Raw genomic sequence first — 27429 nt, forward strand, 5'->3', positions numbered from 1 at the left:
TGTCAGAAGCAGATTGTGCGCAGGTACATAGACAAGCCTTTAACTCTTTAACGTTCAGATTACTCTGTCAAATGTAAGGCTTATTTATTCATATTGTTTGAATTAATCATGTATTATCTCATAGCTTTGAAATTTCCGTGATGTAATGGTTTATTTTTAAAATGATATTGTAGGGTAGGTGTGACAAGTTGGATCTGGCTAGTTTCAGCATAAAACAGGTAGTGCTTTTGAGCTGGACATGGTCAGTTTAAATGCTAAAGGGTTAAGGCCCTTATTTCATTTGGATGGATAGGTCTTCTCAACTACAGCAAGTAACCAATTGTCCCAATTTTTGTCATCTCCTCTGTAAGGATCAACATCATTATAGACTGTTAGAATATATACCAATTTAATAAGCACTTAAAATGTATACAATTAGAGGTAATTCATTATTTCAGTAACTTTATGGTTTAAAACATCTGTCTCAATAAAAGAAAGAGTAGTACTCTTAGCATTTTGAAAAAATTATGTCAAAGCAGTAAAGAAGAGAATGTTACTTTTATAAACAGCACAGCACATATAGATATGGCTAGAAACTGTTACAAGCTTATCAGCAGCATCAATATATCCAATAGTACTCTCTCTCTCTCCTCTCTCTCTCTCTCTCAGTCTGTGTGTGTGTGTGTGAGTATGTGTGTCCGTCCATGTGTATGTCCGTGTGTGCGCGCATGTCTGTAAATGTGAAAGTTTTAACATTTTCCTAAAAAAAGACAGAGTACTCTATGTTTAACTGCATAATGTATACATTATGCAAAATTGTACACATTTCAAAATTGATGCCATGGACATCACAGAATACAGAGGTAGATGTAGACAACACTGTTTCTATATTATCCAGCGTGGTCTATCTTCTTCAATTCACAACCTATGATCATCTTAAGAGCAAAAGGACACATTGGATAATGTAGTTCTTTTAGATATACAGAAAGACATTTAATTAGGACTGACTTGTGGTTAAACAACAATAGCTCGTAAGATTTTTTCTTTCCTCAGGAAAAAAGTTTGAAAATAACTGGTCTACAACTTCTAAGAATGCACAAGGCAAGGTGACCAAAATATGGTTTGTTTATTTCAGTGCCTTGAATTATGACCTGATTTTCAGAGAAACAAAAACTATATATGTAGTCTTGTATTTAGGATTCTGTACTCTCACTGCAGTAAATGGGGTTCGATTCCATGCTTGGAAAATATCTTTAACAAACCAACGAGGGAACCTTTATGAGGTTGCTTGACCTGCTAGTAGCAGTAGCCAAATTTCACTCACATCACAGATTGCCATCTTAAAAAAAGAGAAGGAACTATGATGTAGTTCTAGATGAACTAAGTCCACACCAACCCCAAAAAGGATGGTATGATCACAACAGGAATGCCTTTGTTTACAAGTCTGCAAGCACAGGGCTAACATAGGGAAAAATGACAACACAACAAATTAAACATGAACACTGTGAAGACTACATTATGAGAAGATACAGAAATGTCAGAACAACGACAGCATTTTCAATTCCCTGTCTATTTATATTTTACTGTTCATCCTCTTTTTCTGTTTTTTGTTACACAGGAAATTTCATTTGTTAGAAAGGAAGTTGTTATCCTTCTGGATGACAACAGATAACAAAAGCATGGAATTATTAGACTGATGAACAGAGCTAGTTTGCACAACTTCAGAGTGAGAAACATCCAATAGAATCAGATAAGCTTTGAGAGGTAAATGAAGACTGGAGCAGGTGGGCTTTGTGAGAGAAAAAGATACAGTTGTTGGGATCAAATCAGATAAGGAGAACATTATTGAGCCATGACAACAGACAATGAGAAATGAACTGTATCGCTACTGTATCACAGTGACAAGGTGATTAAACTGTGTCACTGCTGTGTCATAGTGACAAGGTGATTAAACTGTGTCACTGCTGTGTCACAGTAACTGAATAATTGAACTGTGTCACATGCTATGTCAAAGTGATAAATTAACTGTGTCCTTGTTGCATTACAGAGATAAGATAACTGAATTGTGTCATGGCTGTGGCAATGTGACTGAACTATCACAACTGTATCACAATGACAAGGTGACTAAACTGTGTTACTCTTGTGTCACAGTAACAGGGTAACTGAGCTGTGTCACTGCAGTGTCACAGTGACAAATATCCAAACTGTGTCACAGTGACTGGTTAACTGAACTGCATCACTACTGTGTCACAACGACAAGGTAGCAATACTTTATCACTGCTATATCTTAGTGACAAGGCATCCAAACTGTGTCACAGTGACTGGTTAACTGAACTGTGTCACTGCCATGTCACAGTGACAAGGTAACTAAACTGTGATCCTGCTCTATTATACAGACAAGGTATCTGAACTGTGTCATGGTTATGACAATGCGATAGAACTATGTCATTGCTGTATCACCATGGCAAGATGACTGGACTGTCACAACTGTATCAAAATGTCATGGTAACTGGACTATATCATAGCTGTATCCCAGTGACAATGTAAGTAAGATGTGTGACACAGCTATATCAATGGTTGACAGATGCTCAGAACTGTTAGTAGTAATATAATAATCCTTTTTGTTATAAGCTCAAGGGTTGACATTTTGTGGGGAGGTGGAGTGGCTAGTAGATTACATCAATTCTAGTATGCAACTGGGTTTTTTTTTTATCAACTCTGAAAGGATGAAGTACAAAGATGACCTCAGCAGGCAGTTACATATTATATTAATAACTAGTGACAGTTCCAAAGGTCCGTTTTTCACAAAGAATTACACATGAAGAATGAATCAGAGCCTCTTTGTTGCTGCAGCTAGTGGAACCTAAGACTATGATGGAATTTGATTTTCTGAATCTAGCCTGTTACTTCTTTTGTAAATTATAAAAAATAACAGTTGGCATTTGGAAGGGCATTCAGCTGTAGAAACTACGCCACAACAGACATTTGAAATCTGGACAGCTCCCTGCTAGTCAACCCCATGTCAAACCAGTATGGAAAGAGAATGTTAAACGATGATGACTTTACTACTGGAGTCTGTAAGAACTGAAATTGGTTGGCAGGATGTCTGGAATGCCACAAGAGTCCTAAACATTAAACTTTTAACATTAAACCAGCTCTGGCTCTGAGTACAAATTCTTGTTTCCATAAGTTTTGAATTAAAATCTTCCACCAAACCTTAGTCATAATTTATGTTCCTAACACTAGCTTAATGGTAACTAAGTTATTTTACTAAATTCTTTGTAATATTTAAAGTAATTGAAAGAAACACAGAACATCTCAAAATAAATACAGTAACGAAAGGGTTAATGCAGGAGCTTAACTAGCTAGAAATAGCAAACAAATCTCCCTTTCTTTCAGATCAAGCCTGTCATTTTAAAACAAAGGAGGACACATTAAATAATGTAACAACTGATATAAAAAAAGATGGAAAGGTTACAAACACGGTACCTTTGATTATAGCTATTCCATCTGTGACTTACAGCATCATTATTAAATAACAGATATATATAGATATATATATATATATAGTCCAGTTCACAAATTTGGATAAGTTTGTATGATGTAAACAATACAGCATCATTATTAAATAACAGAGTCAAATAAAATTTATAATACTTACTATAACCTAGGAATTTGGATTAACCAACGAACATTATCTGAATGGACTTGGTTGACCACAGCCCATTTGGCTAGTTTCTCCCATTCTTGTTTAGAACGGCCATATATAGACAAACGGTATTCGGCATTTTGATATTTGCTCTCCTCCAAATCACTCATCACTTCCTGCAAAAAGAACCATGTGAATGTTTGATATATTTATCATAGCATGACATTATAATGGCAATAATTATTTCCAGTTGAGTCAGATACAGAGAACAAATATAGAAAACTGGATTTATATATATATATATATATATATATATATATATATATATAGTCCAGTTCACAAATTTGGATAAGTTTGTATGATGAAGAATCTTGACATAGTGAGTAAAGACCTTCATTGGAGAAAGAAAATCATTTCCCTATTGTATTTACAAACTTTACTAAATAATTTTTCAGTTCTATATTTAAGAGATGAGGAATTATGTACATTATTTACATTTGATGGATATTTTTCCCCATTTTGACTGTTGTTAACACAACATTTCAGCTGATATACCCTCCAGCCTTCAACAGGTGTCTTGGGGAAATTTCAAACCTGAGTTCTCATTCCTAAGGGGTTGTTGTTGTTGTTGTAAATAAATAATTTTTAAATGAAGCCAGTAAATCGCTGGATGGGTAATTTCAGCATGCATATACGACTTAGTGTAAGTGATTTGAGAGAAAAACTGGGTATACAAGGCATCAGATGTAGTGTGCAAAAGAGAAGATTGCACTGGTAAGATCATGTAATGTGTATGAATGAAGATAGTTGCATCAAGTGCCAATCTCTGATTGTGAAAGGAATATGTGGAAGGGGTAGACCTAGAAAAGTGCCGGACAAAGTGGTAAGAAAGGATCTTCAGACATTGGGCCTCCCAGAGGGGATGACAAATGACCAAAACTCCTGGCGGTTTGCTGTGCTTGAGAAGACACGTCAAGTTAAGTAAAATTGTGGTTGTCCCTGCATAGAGGCATGTGCTCTGCATCCCTTTCCAGCTGAGCATTCCTAATCTTGTGGGTACCACATAAAATACTCCTACTACACTCTGTAAAGTAGTTGGCATTAGGAAGAGCATTCAGTTGTAGAAACCATGCCAAAACAGACAAATGAAACTTGGGAAACCAACATGGAGAACAGATGTTAAATGATAATGATGAATCTCAGGATTGCATCTATTAATATTGATAAGTGATGTCTCAAGGTGAAAAAAAAACTGAACAATGAGAGCTTTCACCAACAAGGAGAGAAAAATGGAACAGTGAGAGCTGCTAGTTGTTACCATAGCAACAAAATAGCTTGCTACAAGGTTTTACTGTTTTTACAGAAGGCCATATTGTACAAAATTTATTTCATGTAACTTAAAATAGGTTACAATTAATAAACTGTGTAAACTCAAAAAATTGGGTTGGTGACAAGAAGGGCATCTGGCAAAAGAAAATCTCTCAATAAATTCCATTTGATCTCTACACATAGAGAAAGGTGGACATCAAAACAATGTTGTTGATGTGTTGTGTGTGTATTTGTTGAAGCAATAACTTTAAAGCATGGAAAGCGGACGTTAAACGGTGATGATGATGATGAATTTGTAACTTGTAGTAATAACATTACTGTGTCTAGTCTCAAGACAAAACTCAATTTTGGATTCAACACTTTCAGTTGGAATTAATAAATAATTATATACAATATATGTGTGTGTGAGTGTATATATGTATATGTGTATTACATAATACAATCATCCATGTATATAAATATATTTATAACTTAATTTTCAAGCTTCCCCAAAGACTACAAAAATTCATCCAACTCCAAAATTTTGACTCCAAAGGTATCACCTCTCTCTCTTCTTCCTTTCAGACGTTTTATATTCTAGTTATAATCCTTAAATATAAAGATGTAATATACAAATTTATAAAAAGATGTTCACGAATCCAACAAATATTTCAAGAGTTATATTAATGTATTTATCCCCTTAAACATTAGCTATCAAATTATAAAATCTGCATATTGTAGAGTTCCTTCCCTTCCAACTTGATTGAAAGTTGAAATAACCATGAAGTTCTGTGATGGTGCAATCCCCACCTGTACACACACCCCTGAACCCTCTCATATAATTTTTTTAAAGAAAGTATTAGGCTTACCTTTATTACATTTGCAAAGTATTTGCCCCCGATGTGATTGTCAGTTTTAATAAAAATTTCACGTAATTCACTTTGGCCAATCGGGTTGTATTTGGCATTGAATTTGTCAAATCGATGGAAAGTGTTTCGATCCTGAAATGAGGCAGAGAGAAAATGAAAATATAAATTAATAGTGTTAATTAATAAATTATTAATTGTATATCATAACATGGGAATGAAATTGTCCAAGACAAGCATTAGACTAAATACAGCCCTGTTAATAATATCACATAAACACACACATTTACAAATATATATATATATATATATATATATACTTACTGCATGAACATCGAGCATGTCCACATTGAGATCGTATGTATTGATTCCAAGACTATCAAACACCTGTGGAAGACAACCAATGTCATGTATATATTAATTAGTTGTTTCACTTTCACATCAAAAACTTAATTAAACAGCAGTCATATTTGTTAAGTGTTTAAGATATTTACAAAGTTTTTAAATATAGTACAGCTGTAAAGTGCTTCAGCAACTGAGATGATATTTACTGAGTAATACTGCAAAGAAATGAAACCATGCCAAACATGCAAATTTGTGTTTTTAGATACAGTAATTTTTTCCATATTAGGTTTATACTACATATCAACCATGTTGGAATAAGGAAACATTACCAATTCATAACTGAGCTATTGGCATTAAAAGAGGGCAAAAATACAGCAGAAAGCATAAGTTCCAGCATTAACTCTGTAGAACCAGTCAACTTATGATAGTGCCAGCATGAGAATCAATGTAAATGTGATTGAGCAAAATATGACTTAAGAAAAATGTTGTTAGTGGAGTATATCCAGACATGGCTATGAAACCACATAATTGATTATAAAACATAATTACTAAAAATGTATTAAGTTTATACAGAATATATGAGTTATATAGTTGAGATAACTATTTTAGGGTTATTTATTTTTATATCACATTTTGTGAACAACAGCAATGGGGGCCAGTCACAGGTTCACTGCATTTTTATGACAAACACAAGGGATTGTCTGTGCATCTTGAGCAGAACAAATTCTCATGGAGTGTTTTATCTGAAGCATTACTTTTTTTAGTTTTCTCACTACGTTTACACCTTTTGTCAATATAATGTATATTGGCAAAAGATATACACATGCATTCATGTGTGTGTGTGTGTGTATGCATAGGGGCTTCTACACAGTTTCCACTACTAACTTCCACTCATAGGGCATTGGTCAACTTGAGACTCTGGCAGACCACACTTGACCAAAGTTCTATATAGTGGGATTAAGCCTTAGATTCATGCAGTTGTGAAATAAGTGTCTGAACCACATGTCCATGCCTGAGTCCTTTTGGCATTAACTATTCAACTGCAATAATGATATGTGATAGTGATATGTAAGCTAAAAGATGTCTCTGAAGTCACCAGTCATTTTGAAAGGTTTAAAAATGAGGCCCTCATCGTAAATATATCATCCACACTGTATAATAAATAACAAATAGTACACTAAACACTAAACAGAGTATTATATACACTAAATAGTAGCAATAATCTTATCAATGGTAACATCAACAGTGAATCCTCAATTGCTAATAACAACAGCACCAACATGAAAAGAGTCAGAGAAAAAAAAAGTCAATCTGTTAATCTTAAATTGGCAGCTACGCCAAAAACAGGAAAAGTTATTTGAATCTCAAACTATGCCTTCATATGATAGATGAAAGAATATTACCCAAAGGAGTTCCAGGAGGAACATAATGTTGCATTTCATAGGTAAGAAAATACTTCAGCCACAGGGAACTAAAACTTTACAAAGCAGCTAAAGTGAGATCTCCAATGGAATACTGCTCATTTATCTGAGGCAGAGCTGCTACTATATACAAAGAAAGCAACCTAGACTGCATCCAAGAGATACCCCTCAACTCATTGGCAAAAAATTGCTTGCCCCAAAACACTCCAAACTCTGTCTCACAAGCATTTTATCTTCTCTCTTTGCCTTTTCTGCCACTATTAGTGGCTTCTACCCTTCTAAGCTAGCTGGTTGGAATTACTATTCAGGAATTCCCAACTCATTTCCCCAACTTTCAATACCCATAATGTATCCACACCACAACTCTGCACAAACCAACTATGCCCAGGTCTTCTCTTAACAAAAATGTCATCCCTCTGGAATTTCTTCCCTGTCCATGTTTTTCATGAAGCTGTTCAAGAGGGTCATCAGCTACATTAATTGAACTGGTTTTGGAGGGTCTGCAAAGGTCATTGCTAAGGCTATTTCCTACAGACCAAACCATTAAGAAATTGAAACCTTAAAAAAAGATATAACATTCTTTAAGGTTCTGGATAGGTAAATTCTCTCTCTCTCTCTCTCTCACACACACACACACAAAATAATAAAGATGATGATGACAATAACAAAATATTGATAAAATAATTATGAAAATAGAGATGATAATAATACTTTCTACTAGAGACACAAAGCTTGAAATTTTGGGAAAAAGATCTCCAGTGCTCAATCGGTACCTATTTTATTGACCCTGAAAGGATGAAAAGCAAAATCAACCTTGGTAAAATAGCAATAATAATAATGGGCTTCAAATTTTGGCACAAGGCCAGCAATTTCAGGGGCTGAGGTAAGTTGATTACATTGACCCATCTTCAACTGGTACTTAATTTATTGACCTCAAAAGGATGAATGGCAAACTGGACTTCAGTGGAATTTGAACCCAGAATGTGAAGACAGATAAAATGCTGCTAAGCATTTTGCCAGTATGCTAACATTTCTGTCAGTTGGCTGCCTTGATTATGTTGTTATTGTTGTTGTTGGTGGTGGTGGTGGTGATGGTTGTTGTCATCATTGTCATATAATATAATAATAATAATAATAATAATATAATAATAAATGCCCTGAAGCAGTACCAGACAGTGGTTTTCATGGCTTTTGATCTTAACTGATTGGAAGTGTTATCATGTACATTGTTTTGTCTTGGTATAAAAGATGGGCTAAACCAAATATTCTGCTTAATGCCACAGATTTGCTTGTCAACTGCTTGACCATAACCAGTTGGGCATGTCTCTTAGTGGCTGACGATATGAGCATCTCTGATCACGGGCAGAAGTAGCGGGGGAACATCATAGCCATGTGCTGAGAGGAATTCTTTGGGGTTTGAATAATTCACCTCGAGAAACAAGGGTGTTTTGTTCAATGTCCTTAAACAAACCTTATTCAGGGACGTTTTCAGTGGGATGGGCTACTCAACCTGAAGAAAATTCTAACTGGGCCCCACCTGCAAAATCATGTGCTGTTTATCTTGATATGAGGTCACCATGTTACGCACATATGGTTGTGATGCATGTGCCTGGTGTACCCTCATCAGACAGATAGTCATGATAGGTGTATTAAGCTTCATATATTTGTACCCCAGTGTCATTTTGATGGCAGGCGCTGCTCTCTCACTCAATTAAACAAACCTTATTCAAGGACATTTTTGGCGGGATGGGCTACTGAACCTGAAGAAAATTCTAACTGGGCCCCACCTGCAAAATCATGTACTGTTTATCTTGATATGAAATCACCATGTCGCGCACATATGTTTGTGATGCATGTGCCTGGTGTACTCTTATCAGACTGGCAGTCATGATGGGTATATTAGGCTTAATATATTTGTACCCCAGCATCACTTTGATGGCATGTGCTGCTCTCTTACTTAATAATAATAATAATAATAATAATAATAAACAATGAAGTCAATACAATAAAAATAAAATAAAAATGCTGAAATCAAATCTGAAATAAGAGTGCAGTAACAAGCTGAGCCAAAGTGGCCCACATCTACTGCCTGGAATGGTGGATTGCAATATGAAAAAGCAGCTTGAAGTAAAAATAAAACCTACTCACTACTGCAACTACTGTTACTACATCTATTATTTCATGTAAGTATGTATGTGTGTGTGTGTATATGTATGTATGTATATATATAAATATATATATATATATTTATACGTATATACACACACAGAGTTTAAAGAAACTATCAAGCCCATACTGACGTGGAAAGTATAAAAACAAAATTAAAATGATAAATAACTAACTAACACCAAAGGAAAAACAAAAATATGAAAGCAAATATTGTTCAAGCTGCAGTGCTGAGAAAGAGTCAAGACCATTCTAATATGTTTCTAGCATAATATATCAATTTCAAATTTTGGCACAAGGCCATCAGTTTCAGAGAATGGAGTAAACCAATTACATCGACCCTCACCCGCCAGTGTTCAGCTGGTGCTTATTTTCTTGACAAAAGGATGAAAGGCAAAGTCAACCCTGGTGGCATTTGGAATCAGAACAGAAAAGTGGATGAAATACTGCTGAGCATTTTGTCCAGCATTGCTAACTATTCTGCCATCTTGCCACCTTGTTTCTACTAACATTTTTTTTTTTACTTGACTGTGGCCATGCTGGAGCACCACTTTTAGTTGAGCAAATCGCCCCCAGGACTTATTCTTTGTAAGCCTAGTACTTATTCTACCGCTAAGTTATGTGGATGCAAATACACCGGCATCGGTTGTCAAGCGATGTTGGGGGGACAAACACAGACACACACGCACACGTACATACATACATATGTATATATATATATATATATATATATACACACATACATATATACAATGGGCTTCTTTCAGTTTCCATCTACCAAATCCACTCAAAAGGCTTTGGTTGACCCGAGGCTATAGTAGAAGACACTTGCCCTAGGGGCCACGCAGTGGGACTGAACCCGGAACCATGTGGTTGGTAAGCAAGCTACTTACCACACAGCCACTTCTGTGCCTATATTGTAAGATATTCTGCGCCTAATATAGTAAGATATTCTAACAAGTTTCTACTACATATTAAAATGTTCAAACACAATTCAATATTGCACTATGAATGCTATGTTCAGAACTTTTCATTTCGCACAATCTCTTTGGTCTTTTGTTTGACCATTTGCTGTTGTATTTTTGATTTTTGGGAGCGGAAGGGGGGTGGGGTGGAGAGTACGTTTTATATTCATTTTTTAAATATTGTCATTAGTGCCAATTGTTTTTTTTTTGTTTTTTGTTGTTTTTTGTCTATAATAACTAAATGCCCTTCTTACAGTATATCAAACACTTTTCAGAGACAACATATTTGTCTCACATTTCTAGAAGAGTAATAAATGGAGAGGAATACAAATAAGTGATACAAACCCAGAAGAACCCTTAAGCTAGGAATCCCAATTCCTCAAACCACCCAACCAGGCTTTGAGGTAGTCTGGAAACAATATTGATTGCTATAACAAGGTTTTTTTCTTTCCTATATCCAAAAGACTACAGCTGTCACTGTACCACTGTATCAACCAGGCTCTCAGATGTTACACATCGCTTGTCACAATGCACTTCCAATTCTTTCTTGGTTGTGCCATTTTTTTTCCATCTTGTCCGAAACTGCTTAACTTTCAAGTGGCCTTTTCCAATCTTTCGAATACTACATGGGTCCACTTGTTATCTGTGAACCTTATCTCATCCAGCAGATAAGTTCTCACAATGATATTTCTAGCATGGATCTTTCCATGACCGTTTATGTTGTGGCCAGCCACTGTACTTCCCTCATAGCTGTAATAAGTTCAAAATTCAACTAATAAGATTTTGATTGGAAATCTTCATTAAATGATAACAGTTAAGCATAGATACTTGGGATACATAGAAGCAAGCACAGGTAGATGTTTAAGGAGTTTACTTCAGAAACCATGATTTCTTTGTTTTGCCCCCCACTAGGGGTTCAATCACATAGTGGAGCAACTTTGAGCAAGTGTTTGCAGCTTTGATTTAGCCAATGCCTTGTGAATCGCATTTGGGGGACTGAAACATCTTCACACACATACACACTCACACTCACATACAAACACACATATGTAGATATGTTTGTGTGCATGTATACTTTTTAAAATGACTAAGTTACTATCAACTTCAAAGCTCAAGAAAAGCGTTTTGGCTCTACATTCATATTGAGGCCTTTTTCAGTAAGATTTGCATTCATTTTAGTTTATTAATATGTGAGTGTTTGTGTGTATGTAAGTGTAGATGGATGTGTGTGTTTGTAATTACCTGTGTGTAAATTGGTGTAAATATGTTGTAGTATTTATGTCCCTCAAAGGGAATTAACTCTACGAAGGAATATAATTCAAAGTGAACATATTAAACACAAAATAAATACTAAGGAGCAGGAGGGGGTGATATATTTTAGAAAAATCTTTGAAAGCAATGCTTACACACATGGTCATAGACTGATGCATGGAATCAGTAAAGGAATAAGACAAATTATTGTGTGTGAGCTTGTGCATCCAGAAAGGAAGCTTTTGTCAGTAAAAAAAAAACAATAAGTGTAGAAATTATGCTTTCTACTATAGGAACAAGGACTGAAATTTTGTGGGGAGGGGCCTAGTCAATTACAATGAACCCAAAGCTCAACTGATACTTATTTCATTGACCCTGAAAAGAGAAAAGGTAAAGTGGACCTCAGCTAAATTTGAACTCAGAACATAAAGTGAAAGAAAGGTTGCTAAACATTTTGTCCGATGCAGTTATGGGTCTGCCAGATCACTGCCTTTATAATAATAAGAATCCTTTTTACTATAGGCACATGGTCAGAAAATTTTGAGGGAGAGGACTAGTCGATTACATCGATCCCAGTGTTTCACTGGTGCTTAATTTATTGACCCCTGAAAGGATGAAAGGCAAAATCAAACTTAGCAGAATTTGAACTCAGAACGCAGCAACGAGCAAAATACTGCTAAGTATTTCGTCCAACATGCTAACGATCCTGCCAGCTTACCACCTTAATAATAATAATAATAATAATAATAATAATATTAATGTAGAAATTATTTAAGAAAGAAGAGTTCTAAGTTTGGTTAATTGGTTCTGATAATAATTGGTTAGTGATTCCCAGTACATTTATTACTCTTGTCTTCTTTCCACTTGAATCAAGAAGCTTTGCTCAAATGTATAGATGACATATACTGACTGACAGCTGACAGCAAGTGCGAAGCAAGATGTGGTTAAAACTAGAAATCAAACTAGAGCAACTGTTGCTACGGCTGTGGCTGCTGCAGCTGCTGTTGCTGCTGCTGTTAGCAACAGGGGAGTTACCGAGATTTTGTATAACCTTTAACAAACCAATTGTATAACCTCTTTCAGCTTCATCATTTTGCCATCCTTGCCGCAGGAGACAATTTCATCGGGATTAACTTTCATTTGCTTTTTGATGAACCTCAGTAGATGTTTCTGATTCATGCACGAGGATGCATGGATGTGTGTATCCACCTGGAAGAGATTAAAGTCAAAGTAAAGAAATTGGTACAATAGAGCATTGGTAAGTTATGATGAAATTTGATCTTTCGACCAATACATTACTAATAACATTACACATACAAACACATATATACTAAAAAGAGAACTGAGCCTATGACAAATTTATTTACTTATAATCTACACTTAATTAATTAGTACTCTAATAATTATTGTCAAGCCATCAAACTTGTACCATTATGCAAATTAGTCTGCTTCATACTTTTAGGTACGACTGATGTAAGGACCATAAAAGATGGTAAATAGTAAATGACAGTAAAGGCACATTCCACTTGGGAAGAAGAGATAATTTCAACAATCAAGAAATTTCCAAAATTGACATGCCATTAAGGAAAAAGGACAGGTTTTATTACGTTTATATATTTGTTTTGCAAGATTCTTGATGTGAAATCGTGTGTTGAAACAGATGTTGTTGTATTTAGGAATGGTCATGTTGCCAGTTTAGCCAATAAAAACACACACACTATATATTTGGTGTTAATTTGCTTCAGCTTTATTTATTTTTTACATTAATCTTAATCTTATTTCGGCCAGAGTTCTTTCGTCACACTTCTGTGACCTCATCAGTGGTCCTTTGCTTTCTTCTTTCTTATTTGTGTGTCTCTCCTTACTAACAGTCAGCCATTTTGTATTTTGTATTCCTATTGTATGTGTCTTTATCTTCGCATGCCCCTGTGTGTGTCTATGTTTAGTTAGTGGGGGGAGTGCCTGTAATATTTGTATCTCCTATTTATACACATTCATGTAATTTGTTTTTTTGTTTGGAGATATAGAGGACAGTCATGGACATGTGTTTCCACCTCAATAAATGTCATCACCATGATGACAATTAAGGTTGGACAATTGTGTAAATAACAATGGTAGGGGAGTGGGTTTAAACTATAACAGCATTCAACAAAATAACTGACCTTTCTGATGTTGTAGAAATCACGGTGGGGCACTTCTTTTTGGGCAGCTGATTCCTTTAGTTCATTCAACAAAACATGTAATTGGTACTTGTATGATAGATAACTGAGGCGCTGGTAACAGAATGATTTCCTATAACAATAACAGCAACATCAAGAAGAATGTATAAAGAACAATCTTTATATTCAGCAACAGCATCAGGCTTAAATATATATAGAACTATTTGTTTAAAACCCTTTAGCATTTAGACTGGCAATATCAGACCCAAATATTTAAGCTGTTTTATGTTCAAACAGGCTAGATCTGGCCTTTCACACCTACCCTACAATGTCATTCTAAAAATAAAGTCACATCAAAATGTCAAAGCTACATGATAATACATGATTAATTCAAAGCAATGTGAAAAGATATGTATTACATTTGACAACATAATCTGAATGTTGAAGTGTTAAAACAAAATTCTAGTGTTATTTTTCTCACTATCTGTAAAGTCGAACATATTTAATACTTTATTTTCCGTTATATATTTATTTATTTATCTATTTTGTAACTGTTAATGGTATTCTAGGTATAAGCATGGATTCTAAGCACTGGTGTGGTCAAAGAGCTTGTTTAACAATTCCATGGTTCTGAGTTCCATCCCACAGTGAAGCAGCTTGAGCAAGCATTTCTTCTCAGCATTTGATGTTTGATGCCCAGGATCCACACTCACAAACTGGATAATTCATGCACTTAGCTACTAATATATAGAACAAACATTTGGAAGTTACAATTAGAACTCATGTCTTCAGATGGAATGCAAGCTTTCAAAAACCAAATGCACAAACACTTTTTTCATTCTCACTGTGTTGTGAACCAATAATTGTCTGCTGGAACCCTCTTGGAACAGGAAAATCCAGAGAAACTAATCTTCATGTATACATCATCATCATCACCATCATCATTTAACGTCCGTTTTCCATGCTAGCATGGGTTGGACAGTTCAACCAGTGTGATCTGGCAGTGTTTCTACAGCTGGAAAATCAAATCAGAACTATCTCCAACATTATATGTCTATACATCGTGGAGAACAGAGTGCAGCTTTAAGTTCTCAATAAACTGAATCTGTAATTTAGGTTCAATTCCAAGTCACAGCCGTATCACATAACCCATCTAATGGCCTTTGGAAAGTCATAAACTGCCAATCCCCCACCCTTGTATCTATGAAATCAATAAAACTGAAACCTTTTGATGGATATCTCTATTCATCAATAAGTTTGGACAACTAACAACACATAGGAAAAGTAGTCATTCTTATATGTATGAGAGAAAGAAAGAGAGAGCGTGTGCATGCGCGCATGTGTGTGTGTGTGTGTGTATAAATGTATATATGCAGGCACACAGGAAATAGATTTACAATATCGCTAGTGAGTCAAACAAGATGCCTCACAGTACTTAGTTAAGGCATGAGTTCAAATCCTACAGAGAAACGGGGCTGGTAAAATAAGGTACAAGTCAAGTGCCTGAGGTTGGTCTTAATATTCCTATAAATCATTCTAAATCTGACATTATAATAGAATATTAAGGCTAAGAAAACACACACACACGCACACACACGTATGCATACACATCGCATAAGGGAAAATGGTAAAACAATACAGTTCCATTGCATTCTGAGTTCAAAATCTTCAATGTTCTAAATGGATGGTAGAATTAATCTGTTGCCCACCTTAATACAACCATTTGGCATCTTAGGTACCTATACCAAAGGCACCCATGATGCAAGCATTCAAGTCAGGTCTCTAGTTTGATGAGATCTTCCTCCTTCCCTCCCTTAGAACAATCATGCAACATTAAAACAAGGAGACACAAACTTGCACACACACCCCATACACATACATATATCTTGCAAGAGCCCAGTGACGGTGCCACATAAAAAGCATCCAAGCCAGCACCATGTAAAAGGCACCCATGCCAGCACCATGTAAGGAGCACCCCAACACACTTTGTAAAGTGATTGGTGTTAGGAAGGGCATCCAGTTATAGAAATCGTGCCAAAGCAGGCTGGAACCTGGTGCAGCTTTCCTGCTTGCCAGTTCTGGCCAAACCATCCAACCCATGCCAGCTTGGAAAACAGACTTTAAAGGATGACGATGATGACGATGGTGGTGGTGGTGGTGGTGATAGGTTCATACACACACACAGGCCCGCATGAGCACACACACAATGGGCTACTTTAAGGTTCTTATTTCTTTACTACCCACAAGGGGCTACACACAGAGGGGACAAACAAGGACAGACAAACAGATTAAGTCGATTATATTGACCCCAGTGCATAACTAGTACTAATTTAAGCAGCCCCGAAAGGATGAAAACCAGAGACGACCTCGGCGGAATTTGAACTCAGAACGTAACAGCAGATGAAATACCGCTAAGCATTTCGCCCAGGCATGCTAACATTTCTGCCAGCTTACCGCCTTTCAGGTTCTGTCTACCAAATCCACTCACAAGGCTTTGGTTGGTCTAGGACTCAACTAAAAGACATTTGCTCAAGGTGCCATGCAGTGGAACTGAACCCAGAACCATGTGGTTGGGAAGCAAACTTCTTACCACACAGCCATTCCTGCAAATATATAGATGGAAAAAAAACTTACAATGGTCCATCACTGATAAGTGTATACATGATATTCTGATCGTTTAGGAAAGTAGCACAGTCTGGGTATGTCCAATCAAATGGCTTGTCTTGATCCATGGATGCTTTATCGAGGTACACTTTCATCACACCATTCACCATTTTGAACGCACAATTCACACTATTTGGCAGTATACAATCAAATGGATCTCCGTCAGTTCTCGGTGCATGGATAGGGTGATCTAGAAAAAAACAAAAACAACAGTTCTCTTACATATACACTATATTATATGCATGTGTGTGTGTGTGTGTGTTTATAAGTGAGTGTGTGCATGTGTATACATCTGTGTGTATGTATATGAATGTATGTATATAAATATGTGTGTGTATATATACATTTATATGTGTGCATGTATATGTGTGTGTGTTTCTGTATCTATGTGTCCATGTATGTGCATGTATGTATGAATGTATGTATGTATGTGAATGTGTGTGTGTGTATATATATATATATATATATATATACACATGCACACACACACATATATATATATATATATACAAACATATATACACACACATACATAAAAATTAAGCACAGATAAATACAAACACTACAAGGAACACACAAACAAGGATACAAATATAGAAATATCTTTTCTGGTGACTGAAGTTTTGCAGTTTCAGCACATTAACAACAGGGCTGTTAGCTTCAGTGAACCAGAAGAGTTGAAAAAAAAATCTACTGCTGAAGGGTTTAGTGAAGACAACAACAAGAGATCAGGACAATGGGACATAGTACACCATGTTTACAACATGAGAGGACAAATTGAAAGCAAGTATATGAGAATGTATGGTTAAATAGATAAAAAGTATACATGATAAACATTAAAGTCTATTGACTTAGCAAAAAAAAAAAAAGAAAGGATATGAAAAATAGCCAGAATTTTTTTATTGAGACAAACAGGACAATGAACAAGTAACAAGAAATTAAACACATTGAATTTTTGACAGAAGTAAAACAGAACAAAACAGACTGCATGTGTGTATGTGTGAGTATGTGAAATATATTTGATCTATGGCAGTATTTGTTTGATGAACAAAAATAATTATAAACTTCAGAAGAAACATGGAGATGCAATGAATTTTGATTGAAAAAATATCATGGCAAAAAAAATTTTTTAAACAATTCATGAAAATTCTTTTTAAAAAAATGGAATAAATACAAAACAAAAATCAATACTATCAAGTTTAATGCATGTACAAATAATGCAGAAATATAAAGACAATGTAAAATCACTAACAGGTCATACAAAAACTTAGCGATTTTAGAAAAAACACAAATATGGCATGCCAATAAGGAAGCCCTCTACATGGTCACTCACTCTGCTGGAAATAGTAGCTAAATATACTTCAAATAACTTTGTACTGCTCTAGTACTAGCAGGACATATTTGTTAATGTATTATTAGACAATTTATGCTTAAAATATAAGACATGATGGTCACAGCTGGAACATCTTTGATAATATGCCTGCTCAATCAGGGCTGACTTAATGCTAAACAACAACTTTTACCAATATCAGAAGCGATCACATTTGTGTGGTACATTACTAATGAATCTACCATTACTAGGTGACTGTAGCAAGCCTTTGCAATGTAAGCAATACTTAGTCATCAATAATGGAAATCATTGTAGCTGAAGTGTAAAATTGTAGCTGAAGAGAGCCACCATGAAAGCTTCAATGACAGTCCCATCAATTGGCTAACAGCCAAATTCCTTAAAATCTCACCCTACCTTTTTAAAAAGGGAAAGCCACAACCTATTCTTTCTGCAGAATCTATTTCACAATCAAACAAAAATATACGTACACATATATAAATATGTACATTCACACACAGACACACAAAATGTTTGTCAGTGCATGATTTCAATAAGTTACTGCTATTTCATTTATTGCTGATATATTTGCTTTTCATACAAAATCTTTACCTTTCATCTTTTATTTGTTTCAGTCATTAGACTGGAGCCATACTGGGGCACTGCAGTACTTTTTTATTATTTTTTTTTTAAAGCTTGGTACTTATTTTATCAATGCTTTCTGCTAAACTGCTAAGTTACGGGTATGTAAACACATCAACAGCGGTTGTAAAGTGGTAATAGGGGACAAACATAGATACAAAGACACACATACACGAGCTTCTTTCAGTTTCTGCCTACTAAATCCACTCATGGAAGTGCAATGGCCCAGTGGTTAGGGCAGCAGACTCATGGTCGGAGTATCGCGGTTTCAATTCCCAGACCAGGCGTTGTGTGTGTTTATTGAGCGAAAACACCTACAAGCTCCACGAGGCTCCGGTAGGGGGTGGTGGAGACCCCTGTTGTACTCCTTCACCATAACTTTCTCTCACTCTCTCTTCCTGTTTCTTGAGTAACGCTGCGATGGACTGGCATCCCGTCCAGCTGGGGGGGAACGACGACGACACAGAAACCGGGAAACCGGGCCCATGAGCCTGGCTCGGCTTGATAAGGGCGATGTTTATCGTTTCTTTTGAAATCCACTCACAAGGCTTTGGTTGGCCCAAAGCTATAGTAGAAGACACTTGCTCAAGGTGTTACATAGTGGGACTGAACCTGGAACCATGTCGTTAGGAAGCATGCTTCTTACCAAACACCCACACCAGCATCTATATATGTGTGTGTTTATTCATTGGTTACCATTACTGATTTCCACACTACATACCTTTACTAAATTATCTCTACTATTCCCAGAGAAGTATCGCGAAGATATCTGCTATAAATGGCTTCCTCTGTTCATCACTAAAGACACTCACCATTGAAACATATTCAAACCAAAACAACTCTGTCAAGAATGGAGCAGTGTATTACCTGCACAACAACCCCCACTTTATGACTACTGCACTAGATTACATTCCAACTAGTGAGAAAAAATCCCAAAATAAACACATTATTTAACCCTTTTGTTACCATATTTGTCTTGAAATACACTGCCTTTGTTCTAATTGATTTTGAAACTAATGAATAATTTAGTGAAATAACTTTATCATTATTAAGTTGGTGTTTCAAAATTAAGCTAATATGAAATTTTGATGGAAGGGTTAAATTTAGCTCACCAAATATTCTATTTTATATTCAAATTGGCCAAATCTAGCCTCTCACACCTATCCTACAATGTCATGCTAGGAACAGGTGATAACATGATATAAATCTCAAAGCTATGAGATAATCCATGATTAATTCAAAACAATGTGGATAAATAAGCATTACAGTTGATTGAGTAAACCGAATGCTAAAGGGTTAAAAAACGAAGTTTATATCACAAAACAAAAGGTATTTTCAGCCATGTTGGTTCCAAAAGGGTTAAGATGATGTTATAATTTCATTTCCTCAAATGAATATATTTCAGACAATTTGGTGGGGTTTTTGTTTTCTATTCTTTTAGAAAGGAAACATTCTCTTACATTTTCTCCCTTTCCAACTTAAAAAAAAAAACTGTGATGAAGTGAGCCACCATGGAAGCTTCAATGACAATCCCATCAACTGGCTAACAGCCAAATTCCCTAAAATCTCACCCTACCTTTTTAAAAAGGGAAAGCTACAACCTTTCCTTTCCGCAGAATCTATTTCACAATCAAACAAAAACTGTTATAATTAGTTAAATTATTAGTGTGAACATATTTAATGCAGGGAACATTAAGAAGGTTAACTAGAAATACAAAGGCAAGGAGAAAAAAAAAAAACAGGCATGTACAGGAGATAACACCATACATGTTTTGGTCTTATTCTGACCTCATCAATAAATCATAACTTTCCTCATACTTGCAAAGTATTGATGGGAGAATCACTAAGTAAATATACAAGATTGTGTATGTATATTGGTTAGTGGATGATGGCAAACTAAATTTCGTCAAAATAGTCAATGAAAACAACTGATTAGGGTTTTTCCACAGTATCATAGAACCCAAGAAATTCTACATTTTACATTACCTTCAATGCCCTTCATGCATTGGTGATCGTTAGAAGTTATATCTGATGCTGAAAATTATGAAGATAACCAAACGAATTTGGTTGATTATTTTTAATATTGATTATTCAATTAATTTACATTGGAAAACAAACAATATTATTGGCAGTTGTTATACAAGTAATCATAAGAATGCCTGACAAGATGTTAAAAGGAATGCTGATAATGAACACACACATATGTACGGTTGATAACAAATAATTGAAATATTTTTGAGGATGATAATGATAATGATACCGATAATGATAATGAAGCTTTCTTAATTACATGACTCACACATATGATGACAATAAATCAAGTGGTAAAAGGACTTGTTGGTATGCATGCATTTTCCATGCTCATTGTAATGAAAAAAGAGTGTTTATTCTGAGCCATATAGTCTCCTTCAAGAAAATCTTAACACTTCTTTTTTGCTATTGTTACAAGATCCTTAAAATCTTCATCGTCATATGCGCGGGTTGGACAATTCAACATGAACTGACCCACACCAGCATAGAAAAAGGCATCTAAATGATGATGCTGGCATGCATGTATGTATGTACGTACATGTATATACATATATACATATATATATATATATATATATATAATATATATATATATATATATATGTATATATATATATGAGTGTATTTTTGCCTTGTTAACACGGTTATAGAGCATGCATACCAATGTAAACATTGGCAAAAACACACCTTTAGTGCATATAAGTAATCTCTATCATTATATATAATTTAAACATTAATTTCCTTTATATTTAACATTCACTATTAATATCCCTACTCTTTCTATAAGCTACTTCTGACGTTATATTTTCAAACAATATTAATAGCGTTCAGTAAATCACTATATATATCCATCATTTTTTGCTAAAATGTCTTATTGACAAGTTTCGTTTTTTCACTTTCCTTGCATTGTTTTATACCATTTATTCTTTTGAATAATATCAGTGGAATCTTCAAAACATGTGTCAAAAGTAAAAGTATTTGATTTATACCTGCATTAAACTCCATTTATATATATATATATATATATATATATATATATATATATATATATTATATATATATATAAATATATATATATATCAAGTTGAGTAAGCAATATTTTGAACCATGAAGAATTTGTACCAGATTTTTGCAGAGTTTTGAATTTTTTAAACATTTTTGGAAACTGTCTGTATTATCAGACATAGACTTGCCCAAATGCATCAATAAATTAACATTAATACTTTTTGCACTGTTGTTACAATCAACTGAAATGGAACTGTCAAAGTATGATATTTCAGCAATTTTGCTATTCAACTTCTGAAAAACATACAAAGCTGCTGAAACTGCTCATGATATCAACAAAACATTTGGTGAGGAAATGACCAGTGAGTGGCCAGCTCAAAAATGGTTTAAATGATTTCACAGTGGAGACCTGAGCCTTGAAGATCATGAGCATAGTGGACGCCCATCTTCATCGAAGACAGTCAATTAAAAACCTTCATTAAGGAAGAACCACTACTCAAGAATTGGCAAAAAAACTTCATCTTGGTCAGAAAACTGCCTACAACCATTTGCATGCAATCTGAAAAACCAAAAAGGCTCAGCAAATGGGTAGCATACAATTGGAATGAATATAAAAAAAAATGCACAGATATAAAATTTGCTAGTTGCTTCTTCCCCGTAACCAGACTTATCTATTTCACAACTATATTGTAACTTGCAATGAAAGATGGATTCTGTACAATAATAAAAAAACGTTCCTCACAGTGGTTGAACCAAAATGGAGCACCAAAAATCTTCTCTAAATCTGAGCTCTTCAAAAAGAAGTTTATGAAGACTATTTGGTGGTGTACTGCTGGACTCATCCACTATAACTTCTTAAAACCCAGAAAAACCATTACTGCAGGAACATGTCATGAAATTGCCAAAATGAATGAAAAACTGCTACTCCTCCATCCCAAACTGGTCAATAGAAGAGGGCCAATCATTCTTCATGACTACTTCTTGACCACTGGTTTCACTAATGACACTCCTGAAGTTGAGGGAACTTGGCTACAAAGTTCTTCCCCACCCAACTTATTCCCCAGACCTTTCTCCTACCGACTACCATCGATTCAAAAGTCAAACCAATGCTGAAAGTACGTTCAAAGAATTCATCAGTTCCAGAACTCCAGATTTTCATGTTAGTGGAATAAACAAACTTGTAACTCATTGGCAAAAATGTGTTGATTGTAATGGTACTTACTTTGATGAAAAAAATTTCCACATCATAGAAATATATTGTGATGAATTTCATGTTTCAAAACGTTGCTTACTTTTTACTTAGCCTGATATATATATATATCAGCAACCTCTGATGAGCATAGGGTTATAAAATCAGATTGTTACCTAACACTCCATTGTATCCCTAGCAGGAAACTGATTGGTAAGATCAGCCATAAAATAAAATAAATAAATGCGCCCTTTCAAAGCCTAGCCAGCTCATGGGCCCTGTTTCCCAGTTTCTATGGCGTATATGTTCCCCAGCTGGACGGGACACCAGTCCATCGCAGCATTACTCATTTTTGCCAGCTGAGTGGACTGGTGCAATGTGAAATGAAGTGATTTGCTCAAGAACACAATGCGTTGCCTGGTCCAGGAATCGAAAGCACAATCTTATGATCATGATGCTGATACCCTAACCGCTAAGCCACGGTGGATATATAATATTCTACACTTCGGATAATATATATATATGTGGGAAGATGTATGATATGTATGTACATCTACGTATACGTATATATTTATATATATTTAATAATCCTTTCTACTATAAGTACAACATTTGAAAGTTTGCGGGGAGAGGCATAGTTAATTACATCAACCCCAAGAGGACAAAAGGCAAAGATGACCTTGGTGAAATTTGAACTCAGAACATAAAGACAAATGAACTGCTGCTAAGCATCTTGTCCAGCAAGCTGATGGTTCAGTCAATTCATCCCCCTTATATATATATTTAATTATAACCAATATAAATGTTTGTTAATTGGATGATTCCACCAGTCACACTTCATGCAAAAGACTGGGGTTTTCATTCCTGCACCAGGTGATGCATTGTGTTCTTGAGCAAGACACCTTATTCCATGTTGCTCCAGTCCACTCACCTAGCTAAAATGAGTATTCGTGTGACAGACTGGAGTCCTGTCTCAGTGGGGAACATATTCACCACAGAATCTGAGAAACCAGCCTTATGAGCCTGTGGTTCAAGAAGGATCTTTGAACCTGTAACTAATAAACACACATACACACACATATAAATTTATGTAATATAGATCAGTAACACCCTTCTCACTAGTAATGCCTACCCTGTATATTGCACAACTGTAATTCTATTTTCGCAAATAAACTGCACTTCATATTCAAGGCTCTGATGAAGCTACAGGATGTTACTCAGGCACTCAGCTGTGAGTTCACCACATCCCATAGCTATAAACTAATCAAAGTTCATAACATAACCATAGTTTTTTGTGTCATCACTTTTTCTTATACATGTCATATGTGTGTGTGTATATATATATATACAATAACTTTGGCACCCACACCTTGTGTGTATTTGTAAAGTGAAGATAGAGTACATCTTGATAGCTGGCGAAAATTATTAAGTGTACAAGCGAAAATGATACAACACAAAGGATTAATTGAATGATTATGATAAGAAACAAAACCATGCTAATTGTTAATGCACACACATATCTATCTATCCCTATATATATGTGTGTGTGTATACATGCATACATACATATATATATATATATATATATATATATTATATATATATATATATATATATATATATATATATATATATAATTGTACACATTATTTAATTATTTAATTATTATTTAATTAGTATAAACACAACGAAAATGTTGGGTGCTTCAATTCTTTACATGTTTTAGATAGAAACAAATGAAATAAAACACAAAAGCAACCCGCAAAATATACAAATCTGAGATTAATTGTGTGAATATTTCAAAGCACATTAATGTAAGGTTAAGATTTGCTGTTATAATTAACAAATTTAGGTAAGGTATATAAAAGCCAATAAACGCTCTTTATTTTTGTTTAACTCTTTAGCATTCAAATTGACCATATCTATCCAAAATATTCCCCCAGTTTTATGTTTAAACCAGCCAGATCCAGCTTCTCACACTGACCCTACAATGTCATTTTAAAAGCAGAAAATCACATCGTCAAATTTGTGAAGGTGCGAGTTGAGTGCCCTTCTTTCATTTGTCCACTCACTCATACATATTATATTTGTTTTCACCAAATGTCCTCCTTCAAATGTTTCAAAACGTTACAGTAAAACTATTGATTGATGGTCTGGCCCAGGGGGACAAATTCTCAATACTCAATACTACATTTCCAGGGGTGACGTTTGTGGCAGGTCTTTCAGGGATGTTCTTCTGCTTTTAATGCAACCTTGCCATGCTTTTTATGTAGCAATAGCATCAGTACTTTCAATGTAACAACAGCATGAGTGCTCTTTATGTGGAACCAGGACCAGTATCAATTTTGCTGTGGAGGACGGGTCTTCTTGAGTACAGCAAGGCACCAGATATCTCAGTCCTTAGTCATCTCCTTCATAAGGCTCAGTGTCTCGAGATCGACCTTCAATACTTTATCTCCTGTCTTCCTGGGTCTCCCTCTCCCACAAGTTCCATCCACTTTAAGTGATTGGCACTTCAGTATGCAACTGTCTACATCCATGTGCATCACATGACCAAACCAATGTAGTCTTCTCCCTTGCAAACTGCATCTAATTCTTCTTATGTCCAACTTTTCCCTCAATACACTAGCACTCTATCACACACATACATCTAGTGGAGCATAATAGCTTCATTCCTCTCTAGCATTTGCATGTCTTCTGCATTTGGGACCCATACTAAGATCGAAGTGTAGTGTATATATATTTGCATATCATATAAGCAGTTATGGATGCATTTACATGTATGTATACTCATGTATAGGCATGCGCATGCACACACACACACACACACTAATTTGTCAGATAAATTTTTCATATATTTTTTTTCAACTTGACACTCCATCATCATATACCTCGAAAGATGTAAAATTTGTTCAAATAAACAACAAACAAAATTTGTAGAAAAAGAATAGATCCAATATATATATATAATATATATATATATATATATATATATATATATATAAACAACACACTAAGTGAAATATCTTTTGTGTTAATTCATATAACATTGGAAAGGATTAAAATAAATGGCAAAAAATTTGAACAAATTTATCTGACAACACAATATATGGAAATAGGAATGTAGGTAGGCTGATATGTTAGTAGATAATAGTTAGTTGTGCATGTAAACAATTAAGTGAAGTTTAATACATGGAAACCAATAAGCATTGAATTGGACCCAGTTCTCATAGATTATAGTAACAAAAAAATATCGTTCATAATTATGCTACTGAGAATTTTGTTCAATGATTTCCAGTCCCTTTGAAGACAGAGATATGGATTCAATCCACTAGCATGATCTTCATTAATTTTTTTTTAGGAATTAATGAATGTTCTTATATCTTTGCATGCTTATAAGTACACAATAAGTTGTTAAGACCACTCGATAATAACAACAACGACAATGATGATGATGATGACGATAATGACAACGACAATGATGGAAACTTGAACAACAACAACAACAGTAACAACACCATTAAAAATAATAATAGAAACACTATCAAGAAGATGATAGAAACTAAATTATATACATTTAAAGAAAGGGATGAACAAATGGTTGAATGAAACACAAATTGGGTGATTGAAATGTAGATAATTTGTTATTATTGGTGGGTGAGGGGAATCATAATGGCATAACACAAAGGGAAGAAATGACAAATAAAAACTCAATTAATAGTTAATTAACTTCATAGTGAAACAGAACTTAGTTAATCATTAAAAATTAGACAAGTGTTATATGAAATGAAGTCAGGGACACAATTTCTGAGAGACCAGAGTTGAGAGGTAGAGCAGTCATATATGTGAGCCAAATAGATATGAATGTATCAAAGTTAGAATATAACAAGTAGAGTTGTTGCTGGATTCTAGATAAAAATAAATGAAAGAATAAACTCAACAATAGAAGGATGGGGAAGGACCATTCAACCAAATAAGAAATTATATCATTTTGTCTTTACAATTCTGCAAGGTGTAAAGGAATAAATTCATGTTTAATTATATACATGTGTGTACATGTGCATGTATGTGTGTGAGTTGTATATTAGTGTGTGTCTACATATGTTAGTGAAAAGGAATAGTTTTAAGATTTAAAGTAAAATAACTGCCAAGTATTTTAAAACTGAAGAAAGTCTATACACACACACATATATATGGAAAGAAGGGGTGTATTTCCACAAAGGGAAAAATATATTTGAAAACAATAACAAGTTTTTCAAATTCAGGTGCATTTTCAAAAACAATTTCCCTTGTGTGTTGTCTGGATGTTTTGCGTTCTTGTCCCATTTTGTATTTTATATATATATATACGTGTGTGTGTGTATATATATATATATATATATATATATATGTGTGTGTATACTTCTCTCTCATCTCTTCTCTTCTCTTCCCATGTGACTGATCAGCCAGCCTGCTCTCTCTC

General features: G+C 34.8%; 1 protein-coding gene across 13 annotated transcripts in view; it reads right to left on the reverse strand.

The window, feature by feature from the left end:
• LOC115221283 (AMP deaminase 2) overlaps window positions 1-27429 on the reverse strand; it is a 213464-nt gene that overhangs the window by 10784 nt on the left and 175251 nt on the right. For 9 of the 13 annotated variants that reach the window (XM_036510834.1, XM_036510839.1, XM_036510836.1 and 6 more), the window contains 7 exons: window positions 20729-20776; window positions 16744-16963; window positions 14113-14242; window positions 13013-13159; window positions 6127-6189; window positions 5806-5937; window positions 3641-3804 (listed from right to left, as the gene is read on the reverse strand). In XM_036510834.1, coding sequence (XP_036366727.1) covers window positions 3641-3804; window positions 5806-5937; window positions 6127-6189; window positions 13013-13159; window positions 14113-14242; window positions 16744-16963; window positions 20729-20776 — 904 coding nt within the window. The remainder of the gene's footprint in view (window positions 1-3640; window positions 3805-5805; window positions 5938-6126; window positions 6190-13012; window positions 13160-14112; window positions 14243-16743; window positions 16964-20728; window positions 20777-27429) is intronic. The other 4 variants (XM_036510838.1, XM_029791429.2, XM_036510835.1 and 1 more) reach the window with 3 other exon arrangements.

The sequence above is a fragment of the Octopus sinensis genome, linkage group LG18 (assembly GCF_006345805.1).
Source record: "Octopus sinensis linkage group LG18, ASM634580v1, whole genome shotgun sequence".
Lineage (NCBI taxonomy): Eukaryota > Metazoa > Mollusca > Cephalopoda > Octopoda > Octopodidae > Octopus > Octopus sinensis.